At 36.3% G+C, this 18,455-nt stretch overlaps 1 protein-coding gene across 6 annotated transcripts in view; it reads left to right on the top strand.

Moving 5' to 3' along the window:
- Positions 1–18,455, top strand: part of Cntnap4 (contactin associated protein family member 4) — a 237,004-nt gene that overhangs the window by 187,117 nt on the left and 31,432 nt on the right. For all 6 annotated transcript variants that reach the window (XM_076837934.2, XM_076837938.2, XM_076837940.2 and 3 more), the window contains 2 exons: positions 12,894–13,064; positions 13,783–14,001. In XM_076837934.2, the coding sequence (XP_076694049.2) occupies positions 12,894–13,064; positions 13,783–14,001 (390 nt within the window). The remainder of the gene's footprint in view (positions 1–12,893; positions 13,065–13,782; positions 14,002–18,455) is intronic.

Here is an 18,455-nt window from a genome sequence, read left to right on the forward strand (position 1 = left end):
TTTTAATCAATTTTCTCAGCCAGAAAAGCAAATACCCCTTTTATTTATGTGGGATATCTGCGCCTCTTGAGGCACAATGCCCTGGGCACACTATTTTTCTTTCCAGATGTGAGACTTACAGGTTCCTGTAGTAGGCCTTATAAGCAGGTGTGTGGACATTACCCTGAAGGTGATATCAGAACTGGATATTGAATAATTTAAACCTGGAAACTAGTTTAATTCACATGATTTAGTTGAATGCATGAAGATACAAATCTTGAAGACCAATAAAGTAAACTTTGATGTTACCAAGGAGAAATGCTAGAGGCTTGAACTAGCACAGGCTGGGAGGGAGCCAAAAGAAGGTGGTCAACTAGCGAGGCAAATTCAGTATGATATAGACGGAAAGTTAGGAATTGAAGGTTTGAGGATGACTTCCCGCTTCGGATGTGAATAAACCATTACTGTCATTCACTGAGACAAGAGATTTTAAAGTTTTCTTTAAATAGAAAGTTGGAGAAGTAAGAATAAAAGAAAATACTTCTCTCATTTTGCCTACAAACTAGAGATGATGGAAATTTTATGTCTACTTGTATTTTTCTAGGGAAGGGTTTGGGGGAGAAAAGACAGATAAATAAAAAAATGAGTCTTAGAACCTACTTGCACCAGATATGAGCTTACCTCTAATTGACTGATGCCAATTTTTCCCAAATGCTTTTCATTTTGCTTTTAACATTGGTGGGTCCAAAATTCTGTGTGACTACTGCTGTTTTTGTTGATGTTAGCAGTCATAGATAAAAATTGTGAGGTACTTTTCTCAAAAGTAGGACGGATAGGAATGATAAGGCCTTTTAAAGTTTGTGGCTGTAGATAGCAAAACTTAGTAAATATCATCCTTAATTCATTTATGAATACAAAAATAATTCTTTTCAGTAGATATATGAAATGTAACAGAATTCACCATTCTATGTATGATAAAAAACAAGAAAACTAAAAACTAAAGAAAAAACCCTCACTGCTGTGTAGGGCATCCATGAAAATCCACTGTCTGATGTCAGACTGAATGATCAGAGACTGAAATGCCTTTCCCTAGATCAGGATCAAGATGAGAAAGTCTGTTCTCTCCACTCCTGTTCAAGATACCATTGGTGATCAAGAAAGAAATCAAGAAAGAAAACCCAAAACCTACAGACCAAAAAGGAAGAAATAAAATACCTCTGATTCGAGATCACATGATTTTCCAGGTAGAAAAATCCCAAAGAATTTATTAATTTAAAAATAAGTTTAGCAAGTCCCAGGATTTAAGGTCAATATGCAAAAACAATATTTCTATGTGCTAATAAAAAATTTAAATGAAATTTTAAAAGGAACTTTTACAGTAGTGTCAACAATATGAAAAAAAAATTTTTTTTTTGTTATAAGAAATTGGCCTGCTTTTTCTAAAATGTATTTGGAAAAGCAAAGAGACTAAAATAGCTGAAGTATTTTGAAAATGGAAAACAAAGGTTAAGATTTATCACTGCTTGATTTTAAGACTTTTTATATCACTATAATATTCAAAATAATGTGGTATTGACATCAAGATGGACAAAGAGATTCATGGCATAGAATGGAGAGCCCAGAATAGACCTATACAGCACAGTCTGTGTGTTTTCTGACAGAGCTACTAAGGCAGTTCTTTTCAAGATGCAGTACTGGAACAATCAGAATTCACTTTTGAAAAAGAATACAGAGAAGAAGAAGGAAAAGAATCTCAATTCGTACTTCAAAGTGTACCCGAAAAATCAACTCAAGCTTCACCATAGACTTAAATACAAAACCACAAACTATAAAAGTTCTATAAGCAAACATAGGAGAAAATCTGAGTGACCTTGAGTTAGGCATTGAGTTTTTAGATACACCACTAAAAGCACAATCCATAAAACAAAACAAAACAAAAAACCCATGGGTTTCACAGAAATCCGAAGCTTCTACTTTTAAATTGATACTGTCAAGAAAATGGAAAAAAAAATAGACTGAGAAAAAATATTTGCAAGATGCATACCTTATAAAGGATGGTATCTGGAATATAATAAGAACACTACAGTGCAATAACAAAAAAATCAAATTAACAAATGGGCAAGAGATTTCATTATACCATTTATAACAGAGGAAATATGTGGATTTCAAATAAGCACATGCAAAAATCCAGAACATCATTGGTTATTAGTAGACTGCAAAATTATACCACATTGAAATATCAATATATAATTTTAAGGATGGCTAAAAGTAAAGTAATAATAATAAAAAAACTGATTATGAACACCAAGTTCTAGTGAAGACACAGAGTCACTGGAACCCTCCTACATGGGGGCTATGACTATAACAGGGTACCCCTTCTTTGAAAACAGTCAGGCAGTTTCTTCTACTGTTTAACACATATAACATACCATGACTCAGAAATCCCATTCTTAGAATTTTATCCAAGAGAAATGAAAAGCCTATGTGCAAAGGTTTATATTGGCTTTATTCAGAGTCTCCCTAAGCTAGAAGCCACCCATATGTGCATAAGCTAGTGATGGGTGTACATTCCATTTTTATTTGGTGGGTGCCCGATACACTGTGGAATTGTACTCAACCACAGAAAGCAATGGTTGCTTGGTGCACGTGGCCATAAGGGGACTCTCAATTGCATATGGTAGGTGAGAGGACCTGGACTCAGAGCACCCTTCTGTGATCCCATATCTAAGATATTGTGGAAAAGTCAAAACGATGGGAACACAAAAAGGTCCCTTTTGCAATGGCTTCCAAGTGAGAATAACTTTACCAGAAGGCAAAAGGGAACTTTCATCAGGTGAAGGAAGGAAATGTTTTATATCTTGAGTGTGATAGTGGTTTCGTAGCTTTCTACATTTGTCAGGATTCCTAGAGCTCTATACCAAAAGGTTCAGTTTTTCTTCTGTACAAAAAGACTTAAAAAAAAAGCCCAACCCCCAAACCAAGTAGTAGTATGAATAGTTATGGTTGCTTAATTTTAAAAACTGGGACATTAAAAAGTCACTAGGAGTAAACTCCTAAAACCGTAAAGGATTTAACAATGTCATCACTCTCTAATTCTCCAGGACTTGTCTAGAATCCTGCTGAAGGTGTTTCTAACTTGTTTTAACTTTAAACACAAAGAGTCAAAGAATCAAGGGAAAACTGAGTTTCCCAGTTGGCAGAAGGTGATGAGAAGCAGGGCTCCAGGTGCTTTTGTATCTACTGGGTCTCCCAGGAATGGTGGGGCATCTTTATTTCTGAGGTAACATCAAAAGTCTTCTGAATAAACAGTCCTTCCCAGCATGCATTGAAACACCTGGAGAGCTTGTTATAACACTGGTTTCTGCAACATATCCCCAGAGCTTCTGGTTCAGGAGGTGGGGCGGGAGCATTTGTAACAAGTTTCCTGATGCCACCGTTGCTTTATGCTGCCCTAGGCCAGTGTGGCCCATAGGCTGGTACCCACCTGGCAATTCTGTGTGACCAATGATGAGGTTTGTACAGAAATTCAGAGTACATTTTTGGAATGATTTATGTCAGCCAGACAGAGTAATTTATGTCTGTTGTGCCTAGTAGTAGTAAAAAATGGTCTAGGGATGGTGTTTTTTTATGCTTTTGTTTTTCTCTTTCCATTTTTCTAGCAATTTATTTTTATCTCCTTTTTACCAAAGCATTGCTTCATGATGGATTAGGAAGATGCACATTCTCTACATATGGTTTGAGCATCACAGCCAGAGGTCAGCGCTTGGTTCGGGTCTGAAGGGGACCAAGTAGGCTGAGGCAGGGTCCAGGGTGTTCCAGTCTTAACTATCAAATCCCAGAACTATGCCCCCAGATGCTAAGGAGAAAGGGTAGAAGTGCAGAATTGACACACAGGATTAAATTAGGTTTTTGACTTGCAGCAGGAAGTCAGGGAACTTCTAGAATCTTGTACAGGGACCTTCTGTTCTTGCTGCAGACAGAAAATTCCTGATGGTCTCTAGCTCCAATTCCTTTTCACTCATTCTCCTTTCTCAGCAAAGTCTCCCCAATTCTTTTACTGACCCCTTTCACACTGCCATTACAACTTTTCCTCAGAGAAGTTTTCTACAGATCTCTAGAGGACATAGTTCTTCATTTTTTAAAAAGTGTTGAACACATTATAAGCATATATTTCTCATACTGGTTTTTAATTATTTTTTGAGTCCCTCAAGAACGGTGTCCGTTGCTGATTTGTTTTTTGTGTGTTCCTGATGTCCTGTCCATTACCTGCTACATGAAAGGTAATCAATAAATAGCAGTTTACAAAAGAATGAGAATGATCCATCATCTACAGCTACAGGAACCAATAGCTCATAAGTTATCAGTAAGAAACAGGAATAAGTTATCGATGGCATAAGTAATTAAATGATAAACAGATACACAGTTTAGTGAAAGGAGTTTAGCTATATTGGAAGATTGATGTTGATTTAAAAAAAAAACATAGTACAAAGAGCATCTAGTTCTATCTGAACCATTACTCTTAAATATATATGGCTATGACAATAAAAGTACTTTCAAATGGAAACATAATTTTACTTGATATTAAAGTTCACTCTTTCAAAAACATAGTTCCTTTATTAAATTGGAATACTTTTTACATCTTGGAGAAAATATTATTTTATGGTCCATTTTACTCTGTTTTCTTCATTTGAAAAAAAAAACCTCATTACTAGCCAGTTTTTGCTAGTTACATTACTATTTTATAGTGATTTACTTTTAAATGTTAACCCTTCATCATATTATTAGAGTCTCTCTACACTTGAATTTTTTTTTAATTTGATTTATTTCTTCTTGGACTTTATTGTCAGGTGGTTGATGTTTCCTCTCCTGGAATGACTCATGAGTGATCTATTTTGTGAGTTTGCAGGGGCTTAAGATTCTATAACAAACTCAGCTGGTTCACCTCTGCATGGTTTTTGATTTTTGGTAACAACTTTGTTGAGATATAAACCACATGCCCTACATTTTACCAAACTTTTAACATGTGCAATTTATTCCTGTTTTAGTATATTTAATAATTTCAGCATGTTACCCAGAGTTGAGTAACCACCCCCATAATCAGTTCCCAGAATAGATGAGGTGGGGTACAAGGCATATACAGTATGTATTTTGAAACTGCTGCAAACATGTTCTAAACTTCTGCTCTCAGTGTGTTAATCTAAACAGTCAGTTTTATAAGTTCATTGACTTTGAATTTTTAATCCATGTTACTAGAAGTATTTCTTCTCGGTTAATTCATTTTGTCAAAGTTTTGTGGTTAATCAAAGCACCTCTAAAACTTAAAAAGTTAGGAAAAAATTGTTCCAAGTGTCTTGTTCTAAGAAATGCTTGTGTCATTGAAATTAGTTTCTTCATTTTGTCTGCATCGACTAGTACAGCTGTCTGAGAAATCACAGCTGCCCAGAATGCATTAAATAATCAAAGGTGCATGTAGGCAATAAATAACTTTGCAGAAGTTAGGTGCTCAGCCTGGAAAAAGATATTGACCAGTGATTTGGCTAATTTCTCTTCCATTTGACAGATTCTCTTCCATTTGGCAGAGAATATATAAGCCATTTTAAAAAGTAAGGATCAATTCCATTTTAGCAGATAATAAGATAATATAACCTTGTTAACTCCACTATGCCTGGTAATCCACCTTTGGGAATTTCTTTTTATTTTAATTTTTATGTTTTGTGTTACTGGTTTTCCTATCTCTAATTTTCCTAAAGTTTCTTTACCTTGGAAACTCCTCCTCGTTCTATTTTTACTTCTTCTTTCTCCTCTGTTTTCCTTCTTCTTTTTGTTTGTTCAACAAAGATTTGAGTGGGTATCTTGAGATACATGTTCTATAATCAAGCTGGAGTTCTTCTAAGCTGTCTGACAGTTATCATTCAGTGATGAAGAAAGTCTTATAATCTTATCAACAGATATCTATTAATCTCCTGCATTGTGTTGTGCCCCCCAAACACACACACACACACACACACACACACACACATGCAGAGAGAGAGAGAGAGAGAGAGAGAGAGAGAGACAGAGAGAGAGAGAGAGAAGGTGCACAATGAACAAAATGGACAAAAAATATATGTAGTATTGATGCTTGCATTCTCTTAGAGAAAGACAATAAACAACTAAGTGAAATATATGGTATAGTATTGATAATAGGTATGACAAAAATAAAATCTATGCACAAGGGAGCAATTTTAAATGGGATGACCATTAAAGGCTCACTAAGAAGGTGACATTCAAATAAAGAGAAGGAAATGAGGGAGCTAGAGAAACGTATGTCTTTGAAAGAGTACTCAAGAGAGAAGGAGAAGCCAGAGGAACCACGCAGAGAAGGGAATGTAGCAGTTATGTGTGGAGTAGCCCAAGGCCCCAGTGTTTGGAAGTTAGTGAGCAAGGGGAGGGTGGTCAAAATCAGAGAGTAACCCAGAGATCAGATCATGGAGGATTTTGAAAAGTCTTTATTTTTCTCTACAACGAGCTTGGAAAACATTAGGAGAGTATGAATGGAGGAATGGCTGAGCCAACTTATGTTTTAGTGAGATTGAGCAGGGTACCATCACAACAAGGAGAGAGCATGGAAGAGACTTTATTACTAACCCAGCTGAGAGATCATGGTGATTGAATAATGGCCACAATGGTGTTTTGTGATATGGGCATGGTTTAAAAGGAGGACAAATAAAACTTGCTGATGGACTGGTGTAGGTAGCAAAAAGAAAAGTCAAGAATGATACCCAGGTGTTTGGTTGAATAATTAATCAGAGGGATAGAACTGACAGTGATTGAAGTGGGGAAGATTGCTTCTGGGGTGAAGGAGTCACCATGGCACATGACTCATGTTTTGGGACATGTAGAGGCTGAAATGCAATTAGACATTCAAACAGAGACATGCAGTTGTCAGCCTGGGAGTTCCAGCCTTCAAGTGTATATTTATTATGTCTTCTATATTTAAAAGTGTGAGACAGACCAGGTAGAGATTTTATAGATGGAGATGTGAAATGAATGACAGGGCCTTGGAACATTCCAACTGTGATAGATTGAGGAGGTGAGGAGGAAAACAGAAAGAAGACTGAGAACCATACCATCAACAAGTAAGGCAGAAAAGTGGGTCATCGTGGCCTCCAAGTGAAGAAATGTTTCAAGGAGGCAAGAATAATCAACTACAGTAAATGTTGCTGATGGCTTAACATGATTACTGAGGTAGCTGCATTGAGCAATGTGGAGGTCATTCATGACTTTGGTGATGGATAAAAGTCTGGAATAGGTTCAAGAAATGAGAAAAGAGAAAAAAAAACAATGGAGAAATTTAATAGTACATGCAAAGAAAAGTAGGATCCCAAGATTGGGTTTCTAAGAAGGAAGAATTATAGCATGTTTGTATCAATGGGAGAGGCCCAGTGGAGAAATTCTCGGGAGTAGAAGCTGTTGAACTATTGTAACTGGAGCGAGTACAGAGTGTAGAGAAGATGTAGGAAGGAAAGTGGGGGTCAGGGTGGCAGTTCACAGAATGTCTCTTCTTCTTTCTTGACTCTTAGAGAAGATCACTAGGTAAGTTCAAGGATGAGAAATGGGATGTGGTGTGATTAGGAAGAGAGCATGTGACATCATTCTCCAAGAGCATGGGCCAGTGAAACTAAAGGGAAATAAAGTGTGATCACAGAAGTTGTCTTCAGAGCTCACATTGGGCCTTGTTATAGCCAACATATATTTACACCTGGTGTGCTTTAAAAGATGGATGTATTTTTAGCCAATCATATGTAACGATTGTAATTAAGCCCTATATGCAGGAATCATCAGGCAATACATACATTATGAATAATTTACTAGTTTTTATTCCTGATGATTATTGACTGATGAAATACTTCATCAAATTAATTAGTACATGAAATATAATCTAGACATGGAAAAAAATCAGTGTGCCATTTTGCAATGTGGCCAGTGTATATATGTGGCTACTTAAAAAATGGTGATGTCTACTTGGTAGCATAAAGTATATACAAGTAGAAAACGAAATATTAAGAGCTCTTCCATTTAAAGTCAATTGGAGTGTTAAAAAGACAATAATCTGAATACCAAGTTACTTTTGATTTTAATCATGTAAATCAAAGAGTCACACTTAGTGACTCTTTGTGTATGATCATTAAAAAGCTCTTGATTAATTTGTCACTTATCTATTTTGTTCAATCCAAAGTAACTCTATTTGTTGTTTGAATACCTAAATTTGGTTACAATTGATCTATCAATACTTATATTCTTCTCAAATGGGTAGCTAGACTCGAGTTTTATTGGATGTCATGTGTATTAACAAAGGGAATCCATCTTAGGTAGACACGATTTATCTTGTATTTATAATATGATCTCCCTTGTATATTAAAATACCACTATTAGTTGCTTCAAATAAGATAGGGATGTGACACTTGGATGGTTCTCATCTGTTTTCTAACACAGCTCCCACCCTTTCCAACCTCACTGTGACCTTCATAGGAACAACTGATGGATAAGGCAATAACCTACCGAAATAAACTTTACTCATCTCATTTACTATTTTATATATCCTTCTACACCTAGACCAAAAGTAATTGGATGCTTTCTCCAAAATTCTATCCTTCTAGTTCCTTCTAAAACAAAAGTGAAAGTGTGTATTTTTGAATAATTTAAGTATATACATATGCCTTTGCAGTGGCTATTAATATCCAAACAATTTTACACAAAACTAACCTATAAGAATAGTGATAAGATGCCACATTTTTAAAAATTCATTTATCTATTAAAGGGCATCTAGGTTGGTTCCACAGTTTAGTTATTGTGAATTGTGCTGCTATAAACATTGATGTGGCTGTGTCCCTGTAGTATGCTGTTTTTAAGTCCTTTGGGTATAGACCAAAGAGAGGGACAGTTGGGTCAAATGGTGGTTCCATTCCCAATTTTCCAAGAAATCTCCACACTGCTTTCCATATTGGCTGCACCAATTTGCAGTCCCACCAGGTATGAGGGCACCTTTTCCCCCACATCCTCGCCAAAGCTTATTGTTTTTTGTATGCATAATAGCTGCCATTCTGACTGGAGTGAGATGAAATCTTAGAGTGGTTTTGGTTTGCATTTCTCTAATTGCTAGTGATGATTCATAGTGGGATAGAGAGAGGGAACATGGGAGGAATAGACGAACTCTAGATAGGGCAGAGAGGTTGGAGGGGAAGGGAGAAGGCATGGGGTAATTAATGATGGTGAAATATGATGATCATTATTATCCAAAGTACAGGTATGAAGACACAAATTGATGTGAATATACTATGTATACAACCAGAGATATGAAAAATTGTGCTGTATATATGTAACAAGAATTGTAATGCATTCTGCTGTCATATATAAATTAAAAAATTTACATAAAAAGAATAGTGATAAGAAATATCTTCTTCAGAGATGGTTTGTTAAGTTTTTTGATTACAAATACAACTTCTTTTCCATCTTCTTAAGAGGTATTTGCCTTATCAAGTATGTGTGGAAAGGGCAGGGAAGGGGGTCTCTTACCCTAGGAAACGTCTACCAACAACTCTGTTCTCTTTTATACTATCTGCAACCCACAGCTGTAATCATCTTCAGCCAGATTTCATTTTCAATTTCATTTTGCTCATGTGGATTTCAGTTGATGTTAATAAATTGGTTGAAAATGATAATAGAAGTGCTAAAAAGGGGGACCCATGAATTATGAAACCAATACATGTGTTCCCATAATGCCACATGTAATTAATCTTAATATTTTATTTCTGTGAAGAAATCTATAGTTTCCAGCTTACACTTTAAGGATTCATAAATATTTTCATTGTTTTTTTCTTTTTTCTTTGTGCATATTAATTATACAGAATGGCAGGTTTTATTGTAGCGTATTTATATTGCATAAAAATATAATTGATCAATTTTACTCCCCAATACTTTCCCCACCCTCCCTGATTCATAAATATTTAGAAGATGATTTTGACAGCTAAACTATTCCTCACATCAGCATTTCAATATTTTAATACATATATTTTTTAACTTTTAAGAAAGGGCTTTAGTCACTACCTTCCCTCAATTGTCTCGTCTCCCCAGCTCTAGTAAACCACAAATCTACTTTCTGTCTTTATAAATCTGCTCTATTTAAAAGCCTAGTCTGTGAAGAAGATAAACGAAAGTTGAGCTAAACAATTATTTTTTAAAAGTACATATAATTTTGAAAATATTTTTATTTGTTCTAATTAGTTACACATGACAGTAGAATGCATTTTGACACAGCATACATCAGTGGAGTCTAACTTATTTCTTCTGGCTGTGCATGATGTAGAGTTATACAGGTTGTGGAATCATATGTGCACATAGGGTAATAATTTTAACATAATAGTAAATTAATTTTATATAGGGGATCAGTATATCTTCTATGTAAATAATTTGTGGACTCTGTTTTCATTTATACCTATATACACACGTATTATGGAAAGATAAAAGATGGTATTTAAATTCCCAAAGGAATTTAAAATCTCTAGTACTTTATATTGAATTCAATTGAAAATAAATATTATTAGTTTGTTAAGTATTATTACTTAGAATCATTATTAAGTATTATTACTTAGAATAATGCATCATAGTATGATTTTGTTGAGATAGTAAAAGGGCTGGAATTTGCACAGCATGCCTTCAGATCTGCTCCTGAGGCAGCTCAGGGATTTCCAAGCCCCTTGCTCACAGAACTCTCTCTCAAGGACTCCAATTCCTGCTCCCACCTGCCTGCTGCCTGCTGAGCTCAGCTCTGCCTCCTCTTGCCTTGCCTTTCTCTAAGGTCCCTCAGATTCTTCTGGGTGCATCTTAGCACAAATATGCCATTAACATTATTTGATCATGTAAATATTGGCCTTTACTTTCTTTATAATTGTTTTGAATTAGCAGCAATTTCTTAATCCCATAAAATGTCCTTATTTTCATTTTGTACGTATTGTGAACTGAAAAATAAGGTTTGCTAACTAAACAAAACCTACTATTGTGTGTATGGGAGTGTTTTAGCTGCCTCACGTAACGAATTGTTTTCATTACTATAAAAGCATCCATTGTACAGACAGCAGCAATTCACAGAATTGCTCCTCTGTTTCAACGAGTTCCCTGAAGCCTTCAATATGATGCTTTATTAGGTTAGTTATGCTGCAATCTGAAACAAATGAAATGCTATGTTTTGTAATAATATTATCTAATTCAAACCTTTAAGTAATTCTGAATGTTCCCTTTCTAATCAGACACAATAAGATTTAATAATATTCCGAAATGTTACAGCTTTATTTTAATTTCCACATACAACATTTCACCAGAAGGGTGTTGAATTCTGTTTAAAAATAGACCAGGTAAGGACTTTCAAGAACACAAATGTGTTGTTATCTCTGACTTGATATTATATATTTTCTTATGTTCCTTTCTAGAGACTAAAGTGTGTAAACATAGAAATAGCTTTGAAAAGGACATAAGGGCTAGGCATGACGTGACTCAGATAATATATAGTTTCATTTGACTCTGAGGGGAAAAAAATCCTCCAAGTAAATTATTCTCAGCTGAATAAATTCAGTTCTCAAATTGTCCAAATACAAAACAAGAATTGACTTTTGAATCAGGTCCACAAGAAAAACAGAAAAAATAAAATAAAATAGTTGTAAGAACTGTTTAGTCCAGAATTTATAGGAAACAAGTTAAAATCGAAGGGACATTTTGTGAAGCAAAATGTAGAAGCAAAGTCAAGTTTGTGAGTTTTAAGTAGTTAGGTAGAGTTCTTCACTAACGTAACTAGCTGTTGTTTTGCAATGGCTATTTTGACTCCAGAGGAAGGTCATTTAGATAGGAGAATTCTAACCAGTGTTGGGAGTGCCCATGGAGACAGTTGCCTCAAACTAAAGATGTCAATTCCTGGTTGATGTGCAGAAAACTTGCTGGGGGCAGCTGCAATGCACAGTTCATTCTCTGATAATCTCCCTCCTCCACTGTGTGTATTCAGTTGCATTGCATTGCATTTATTCTGTATTTTCCATATTTTCTGCTGTATAACACCTGCAATATTTTTTTCAAAAGAAAAATTACAGTTATAAAGAAAAACCAGGCATGAGAAAGTGTAGATCAAAAGTTGTATTTGAATAATTATAATTAGCGTCACAGCTTACATATATTGTTCATTTATATCTCAAAACTCTTAAGCATTTTCTGATTGTAAGCCTCTGTAAATTTGTTGAGAATGCTTTTCCTCTACTGGTGGTCATCTACCTCCCTCTTAAAAGCAAAATAAGAAATGATTTTGAATGAAAAAAAATTTCTTTTTAGAATATCTGCACAGCACAGATTAAGTTTGCCTTGGTCTTTATTTGAATGATTCTATTCTGAATGCCAGTCTCAGTTTCGGAAATCACAAGGCCCATGAATGGAAATGGTTGAGAAGGTAGCTCTGTGAAGTTGTGTGTGTTGAAACAAGAACCAGTATGAGCTTCTTTAGGAATTTTATTATTCAAAGCAGGTAAATGGCTTTGAGTAACAACTAACATTGAATGAAAATTAACATTTTCAAGTAATAAAAAATTAAGTATTCATCAATGTTTGGTGGAGCCTTAAAATGTACCTTTGGCAGGGAAAAGTACTGAGGCTGAGATGTTTTCTTCTCTTTAAGCCATTTCAGTACGGATCATTCCCTTCCTGTTGGAAGGAATCCAGGATTTTCCTGTGAAATCTTGAATCTTTAAGTCCATGTCTTGTGTATCACACAATTAATAGAAAAAAACAAAAGCAGTTCATAAAACTGAGCAGTGCTTTAAATAGTGGAATGCTTGATATAAAATATAATATGTATCATTCATATGTGTATTGAATTTTTCTTTTTTTTTTTTTAACAGGGTCATTTTGGAATTCAGCTTCCTTCAATACTGAGGCCTCATACCTTCATTTCCCTACTTTCCATGGAGAGCTTAGTGCTGATGTGTCTTTTTTTTTTAAGACAACAGCTCTGTCGGGGGTGTTTTTAGAGAACCTGGGAATTACTGATTTCATACGAATAGAGCTACGCTGTAAGTCTCCTTTGCAGAGAAGTCTGTGGGAATCTAGTTTTTAGTAATAAATCCTTTAACTAATTTTTAAAGAACTCATGTTTCTACTTTATGGCTGAATCTTTTCTTCTTATGTCCCTTTGTAAAAAATTCTCTGATATTAACATTATTTTCACAAAAAAAATTAGTTTGATATTTAACTTGTGAAATATGGGGAAATTAGTGATATTTTCTAGAAACAATTGAAGAAGATCTTAAATTCAAATTATTAAAATTTAAAACCAAAAATTTCAGTTAAATACAAAATGACTTAATTTGATCAACCACTTATGTAAATTCGATGTGCTCATAGGTTGCTCTTATTCTCTTAACATCAAATGCATGCTGCATGCCTGTAAAATTATATAAATTTCAAATTGTGAAAACAATTATTTTTATATAAAATTTAGTTTTCATGCCCTGGCTAAGTAGCTTACCCTTAATCAATATGAAAAATTAACTTAGAGAATGAATTCCTTAAAATTTGTGTTTTTTTCCAAAAGTACAAATGTATCTTATCATCTCATCCCACATCCAAAGACCCTTTTCTTTACTGATGTTATTAGCTTTTTCCATAAAATTCAAGCTATTTTCTTTACATTCAGTGATGATTATGCGGTGGTGCTATTCCTAAGTGTGTTGAACACTCATCTCTGCCTCGTGAGCTCACTTGAACAGTCTTCATGTCTAATATTTCCAGCTCCAACAACAGTGACCTTTTCATTTGATGTGGGGAATGGGCCTCTTGAAATCTCAGTGCAGTCACCTACCCACTTCAACGACAACCAGTGGCATCATGTAAGGGTTGAAAGGAACATGAAAGAGGCCTCCATTCAGGTGGACCAGCTATCACCAAAGACTCAGGCTGCTCCAGCTGATGGGCATGTCTTATTACAGCTCAACAGTCAGCTCTTCGTGGGTAAGTTCTCTTTTAAGCCACTGGTCATTTAGTTTCATGTTAGTACGGAGATGGGCCAAAATAAAATCACATTAACTATAAAAATGATAATAATAGCAACCAATAGCAAAAACAAATCTTATTAAAAACCCATGCTCCAGGGGCTGGGCAAGCAGCTCAGTGATAGAGCACTTGCCTACATGTGCAAGACCCTAGGTCCAACCTCCAGCACCACAAATAACAACAAACTAAACCCATGTGCCAGTCTGTGCTAGGTGGTTCATTTCTCCTTGTATCCAGCCTGTGAAATAAGTACTCTCCCTACTTTACAGATGCCATAATTGAGTTTCAGGGGCTTGGCTTGCCTTCAGAATTTACCTAGGAAGGCTGAGGATGTAGCTCAGTTGGTAGAGTGCTTGCCTTGCACGAACAAGGCCCTGGGTTCAACCCCTAGCACCACAAAAAAAAAAAAAAAAAAAAGAATCCACCTAGGAAATGAGGTTCAAATTTGTATGTGACTAATTCCTAAACCTGCAAATCTGTATTCTTAATATTACAGAGTATATGATTTGTTCAAGTTTGTTTATTTCATTAGTGCTTTTGGTATGACATAGAAAATGTTTATCTCTGTTCCTGGGATTGAGGAACGCTCCTTGTAATTGTGGCCAGTACAAACCAGTCCCAACCCCCATCCTAACATATGTTGCATCAAAAACAGGTCAGTAGCAAGAAGGGGGGGGGGAGAGTGGAGTATAGAATCCACGGCTTTACCAGTTTCACCTGTTCCTCTGCTACTTTCCCTCATCCCATTTTTGTGCTGTCTTCCGATCACCTACATCATATTGATATCCAGATGTTGTTCCTCTATTTTCTGAATCTGTTGGCTTGGCATTACAGGCTTGATAGTGGAATTCTCTGGGATGTGTTCATTCTCCTTTGCATCTTTGCTAATTATAGAACTTATGGACCATGAAGTTCAAGTCATTTGATCCTTGCTTGTATAATGTAAATAAACATGTAGCATCACTCGAAAACAGGATAAATGATGGATTATCAGAAATTGTATTGCAAACATTTTCAAGGGTTGTATTTAGAAGGGAATTCATAGAGCCTCCTTCCCCCTCCCCCAGTTATTCTTCCTGTTGCCTAACACTCTGGACTTATTAGCCCTCTCTCATGCAACGGGTGAAGCTTGTGATATGTTTGACCAAGATATATTTAGGAGTTCCAATGAATTTGTTATGTACTCATTATTTCTATTATTTATTCTTTCACTCAAAAGACATTTAATGAAAGCTTCTGTGAGTAATTTAGACAACGTAATTATGATCTTATGGCCACTTGACTGGCTTATTCGAGAGCATGGGAAATACTAACGAATACTTGAGAAGGGAAGTGAAACTTCTAATACCATGTTAGAAAGCCAGTCATGAAATTGACATAGATATTTCTTAAATTCCCAAAGAGAGAGAGAGAGAGAGAGAGAGAGAGAGAGAGAGAGAGAGAGGGCCACACAAAAGATATGGCAATTTAAAATCTGTCAGTAGCTTGGAAATAGCCTTACTGTTCTTGGAAATTGAGAGGGCTGAAATTGTCCTCGAATTTTTCAGTGAAATATGCTGCCGTTTGCCTGTGGATGACCTTTCCTCCTTGGTATGAATCTCAACTTCATAGAGATGGCGTCTCTATATATTGTGTCTGATAGGAATCCTGGCCTTAATTTGATTTCAGGTGGCTGTAATGAAGGACTGGTATGACATCAGAAAACTGCTTTGGAACAGCCTGGAGTCCTTTGCCATCAATCATGGGCTATAATTTGAATAAGGATCGAAGAGATTTCATCTTTATTGAGGCAATTAGTCAGGCCTTTGACATCTCCATATGTGTTCAGATTTAAGAGTGGCAGTGTCACTTGAAAGTTTTAAAGATGGAAATCTTGATTATGTTTAAGTCAAAGTCAGTGAAAATAAAAAGGGAAGGCAGGAATAAAAGATCTCTGGAAAAGTTACACGTGCTGTTAATAAAGATCTGTTTATACAATTTCTTCCTTGCTACTTAGAGGTGACTGAGTACACTGACTTGATGTCGTGTAGTGATACTGAGAGAAAGATTCATAAAGGAGGAGTCAGGAGCAGCTCATGACTGCCAAGAGACCACTGGAGGGACTGACTTTTATCTTTACCACTACCCCTTACCACAGGGTCGACCATTCTCTCAGGAAAGGGCCCCAGTCCAGTTAATAAAACCATGCTTATAAGATAAAGCATTAATTTAGCAATTTACAACATTACTATCAAACAGTTCAGAGTTGTTTCCAAGTTTATAGCTAAAGATTCTTTTTTTTCCCCCTGCAGGTAGATTCTGTGAAAGACAAATTATAATTACAAAGGTTACACTGAATTAGACCTCAGTGGGTGACAGACTAGTAAAAAATCAGTAGTAATTAGAGCTAATTTTATGAAGCACTTCCTGTGACCAAAACATTCTGTTTTCCAAGAAGAGTGTATATTTAACTGGAGGGAACAAGAGACAACCAACAACAGGAAATGAAACAAAACCCTGAATATAGATAGTTATATACATATGTGTACATGCTGTAATGGTCTAGATATGAGATATCCCCCAAGGGCTCATGTTGAGATAATACAAGAAAATTTAAAGATAAAATGGTTGGGTTTGAGAGCCTTAACTATCAGTGCATTAACATCCTGATAGGGATTAACGGGGTCACTTTGGGCAAGTGGGGACTGGCTGGAGGAGGTGGGTCTATGGGACTGGGCCCTTGGGGCTTATATTTTATTTTGTCCATGGTGAGGGGCACTTGTCTCTCTCTCTCTCTCTCTCTCTCTCTCTCTCTCTCTGCTTTCTGGTGCCATGTCCTGAGCCACTTTCCTCCACCACAGTCTTCCACCATGATATTCTGCCTCACCTTGGGCCCTGAGGAATGGAGCCAGCCATCTGTGGACTGAGACCTCTGAAACTGTGAGCCCACACGTTGTTCTTGTTAGGTCTTTTAGTTGTAGCAGCAAAAAAAGCGGACAGAAACACATGCATCAATACATATATGTATAAATACACTTTTGAATAGCAAGAAGAATTATAAAGTAAAAGGAAAGTTAAGAGTCAAGCAGTAGTTTGGGTTGGGATCCTCTATTTCAAGAAGAGTGGCCAGGACAGTGCTGTCTCTGTGGACCTTAATATTTGAGCAGAGCCCACAGGAAGCAGAGAACTCTGACCTCTGGAAGAGAATTCCAGGTGGATCATGCTCAAAGGGGTAGGGATGAGTTTCAGTATTCAAGGAACAGGGAGAAAACCTTGTCACCAGAGGAAATGAGTATGAGGGAACATGAGAGGAAGGTGGTCAAGCTATGTACTGGACTCAGGTTGCCATGATGAGGAGTGGGGGGTTTTACCCCAAGCAATCAAGGAAGTAGTGTGACCTAATTTGCACTTCCCAAGTTCTCTCCTCGTGCTATGAGAGGCATGGATGGTGAGAATAAGGTGAAGGCAGGCTACTATCATAGTCCATGTGAGAGACAACGGAGGCGTGGGCTAAAGCAGAGATACTGAAATGGAGTTGGACCATATTTAACATGGCGACACCCATATGCTGGCATTTGATTGTTGCCATATTTGAGCCATGATAATATCCTTGGGGCAAGATGCTCCTTCATAGGTCTCTGGATTTCTTACATCATTTTCTGGGTTTTAATTCCACCTGAAGTTAACTTCTCCTATTTTTTCCCCTTTATCTTAATTTGTAGCAGTGATTAAAGCTGCTCCCTCTTCTTGCAATCCAGATTACATTCTGTAAACCATATTCTTGCCTGCTGCAGAAAAGTCTGGTCTGTCTTCAGAGCCCAGTGAAAACACCTTGCTTCCTTCCTTTCCACCTGAAATCCAACTGCCCCATGACCACACTCTCACCATGAAATCAGACTTCTCTGTTCAGAGATTCTGTGCCAAAACCTGTCATGTGCAGAAGGACCCTTTTCTTGGAAGTCAGTTCTTCACATACCAATAAATATGTGAGAGTTAAGTTTTATTCTGCTCTCAGAGCTGGTGATTCCATGGGTGACTGGGAATCTCTGCTTTTATATAATGTAATTGATTTTATGGTTGAAATTTTAAAGGGTAATTTAATTCCCCTTACTTACAAGTTCAAGAGTTTAATTTGTGGTTCATTTGTCCATCTTAACAATAATTATGACCCATCAGTATTTTCAAGTGTGCATAACAACTATCATTTATATTTGGGTTCAGGGGCAAACGAGTGAGGTAAACATGATTGTGAAAAGTGCATCTATAGTTTTCAGCATGACTTTCATAGAAATATTTTAAATCTAGAGACTGATTATAATAATAATAAAAATGGTCTAAATCATGTGGAAGCACAATCTTTGTAAATGTAGAACAAAACAGAAACACTAAGTTGCTCTAAGATAGATTGGATTACTTTCCAAGTGTTTAGTATC

Source organism: Callospermophilus lateralis, chromosome 18, assembly GCF_048772815.1.
Source record: "Callospermophilus lateralis isolate mCalLat2 chromosome 18, mCalLat2.hap1, whole genome shotgun sequence".
In the NCBI taxonomy this organism is placed as follows: domain Eukaryota; kingdom Metazoa; phylum Chordata; class Mammalia; order Rodentia; family Sciuridae; genus Callospermophilus; species Callospermophilus lateralis.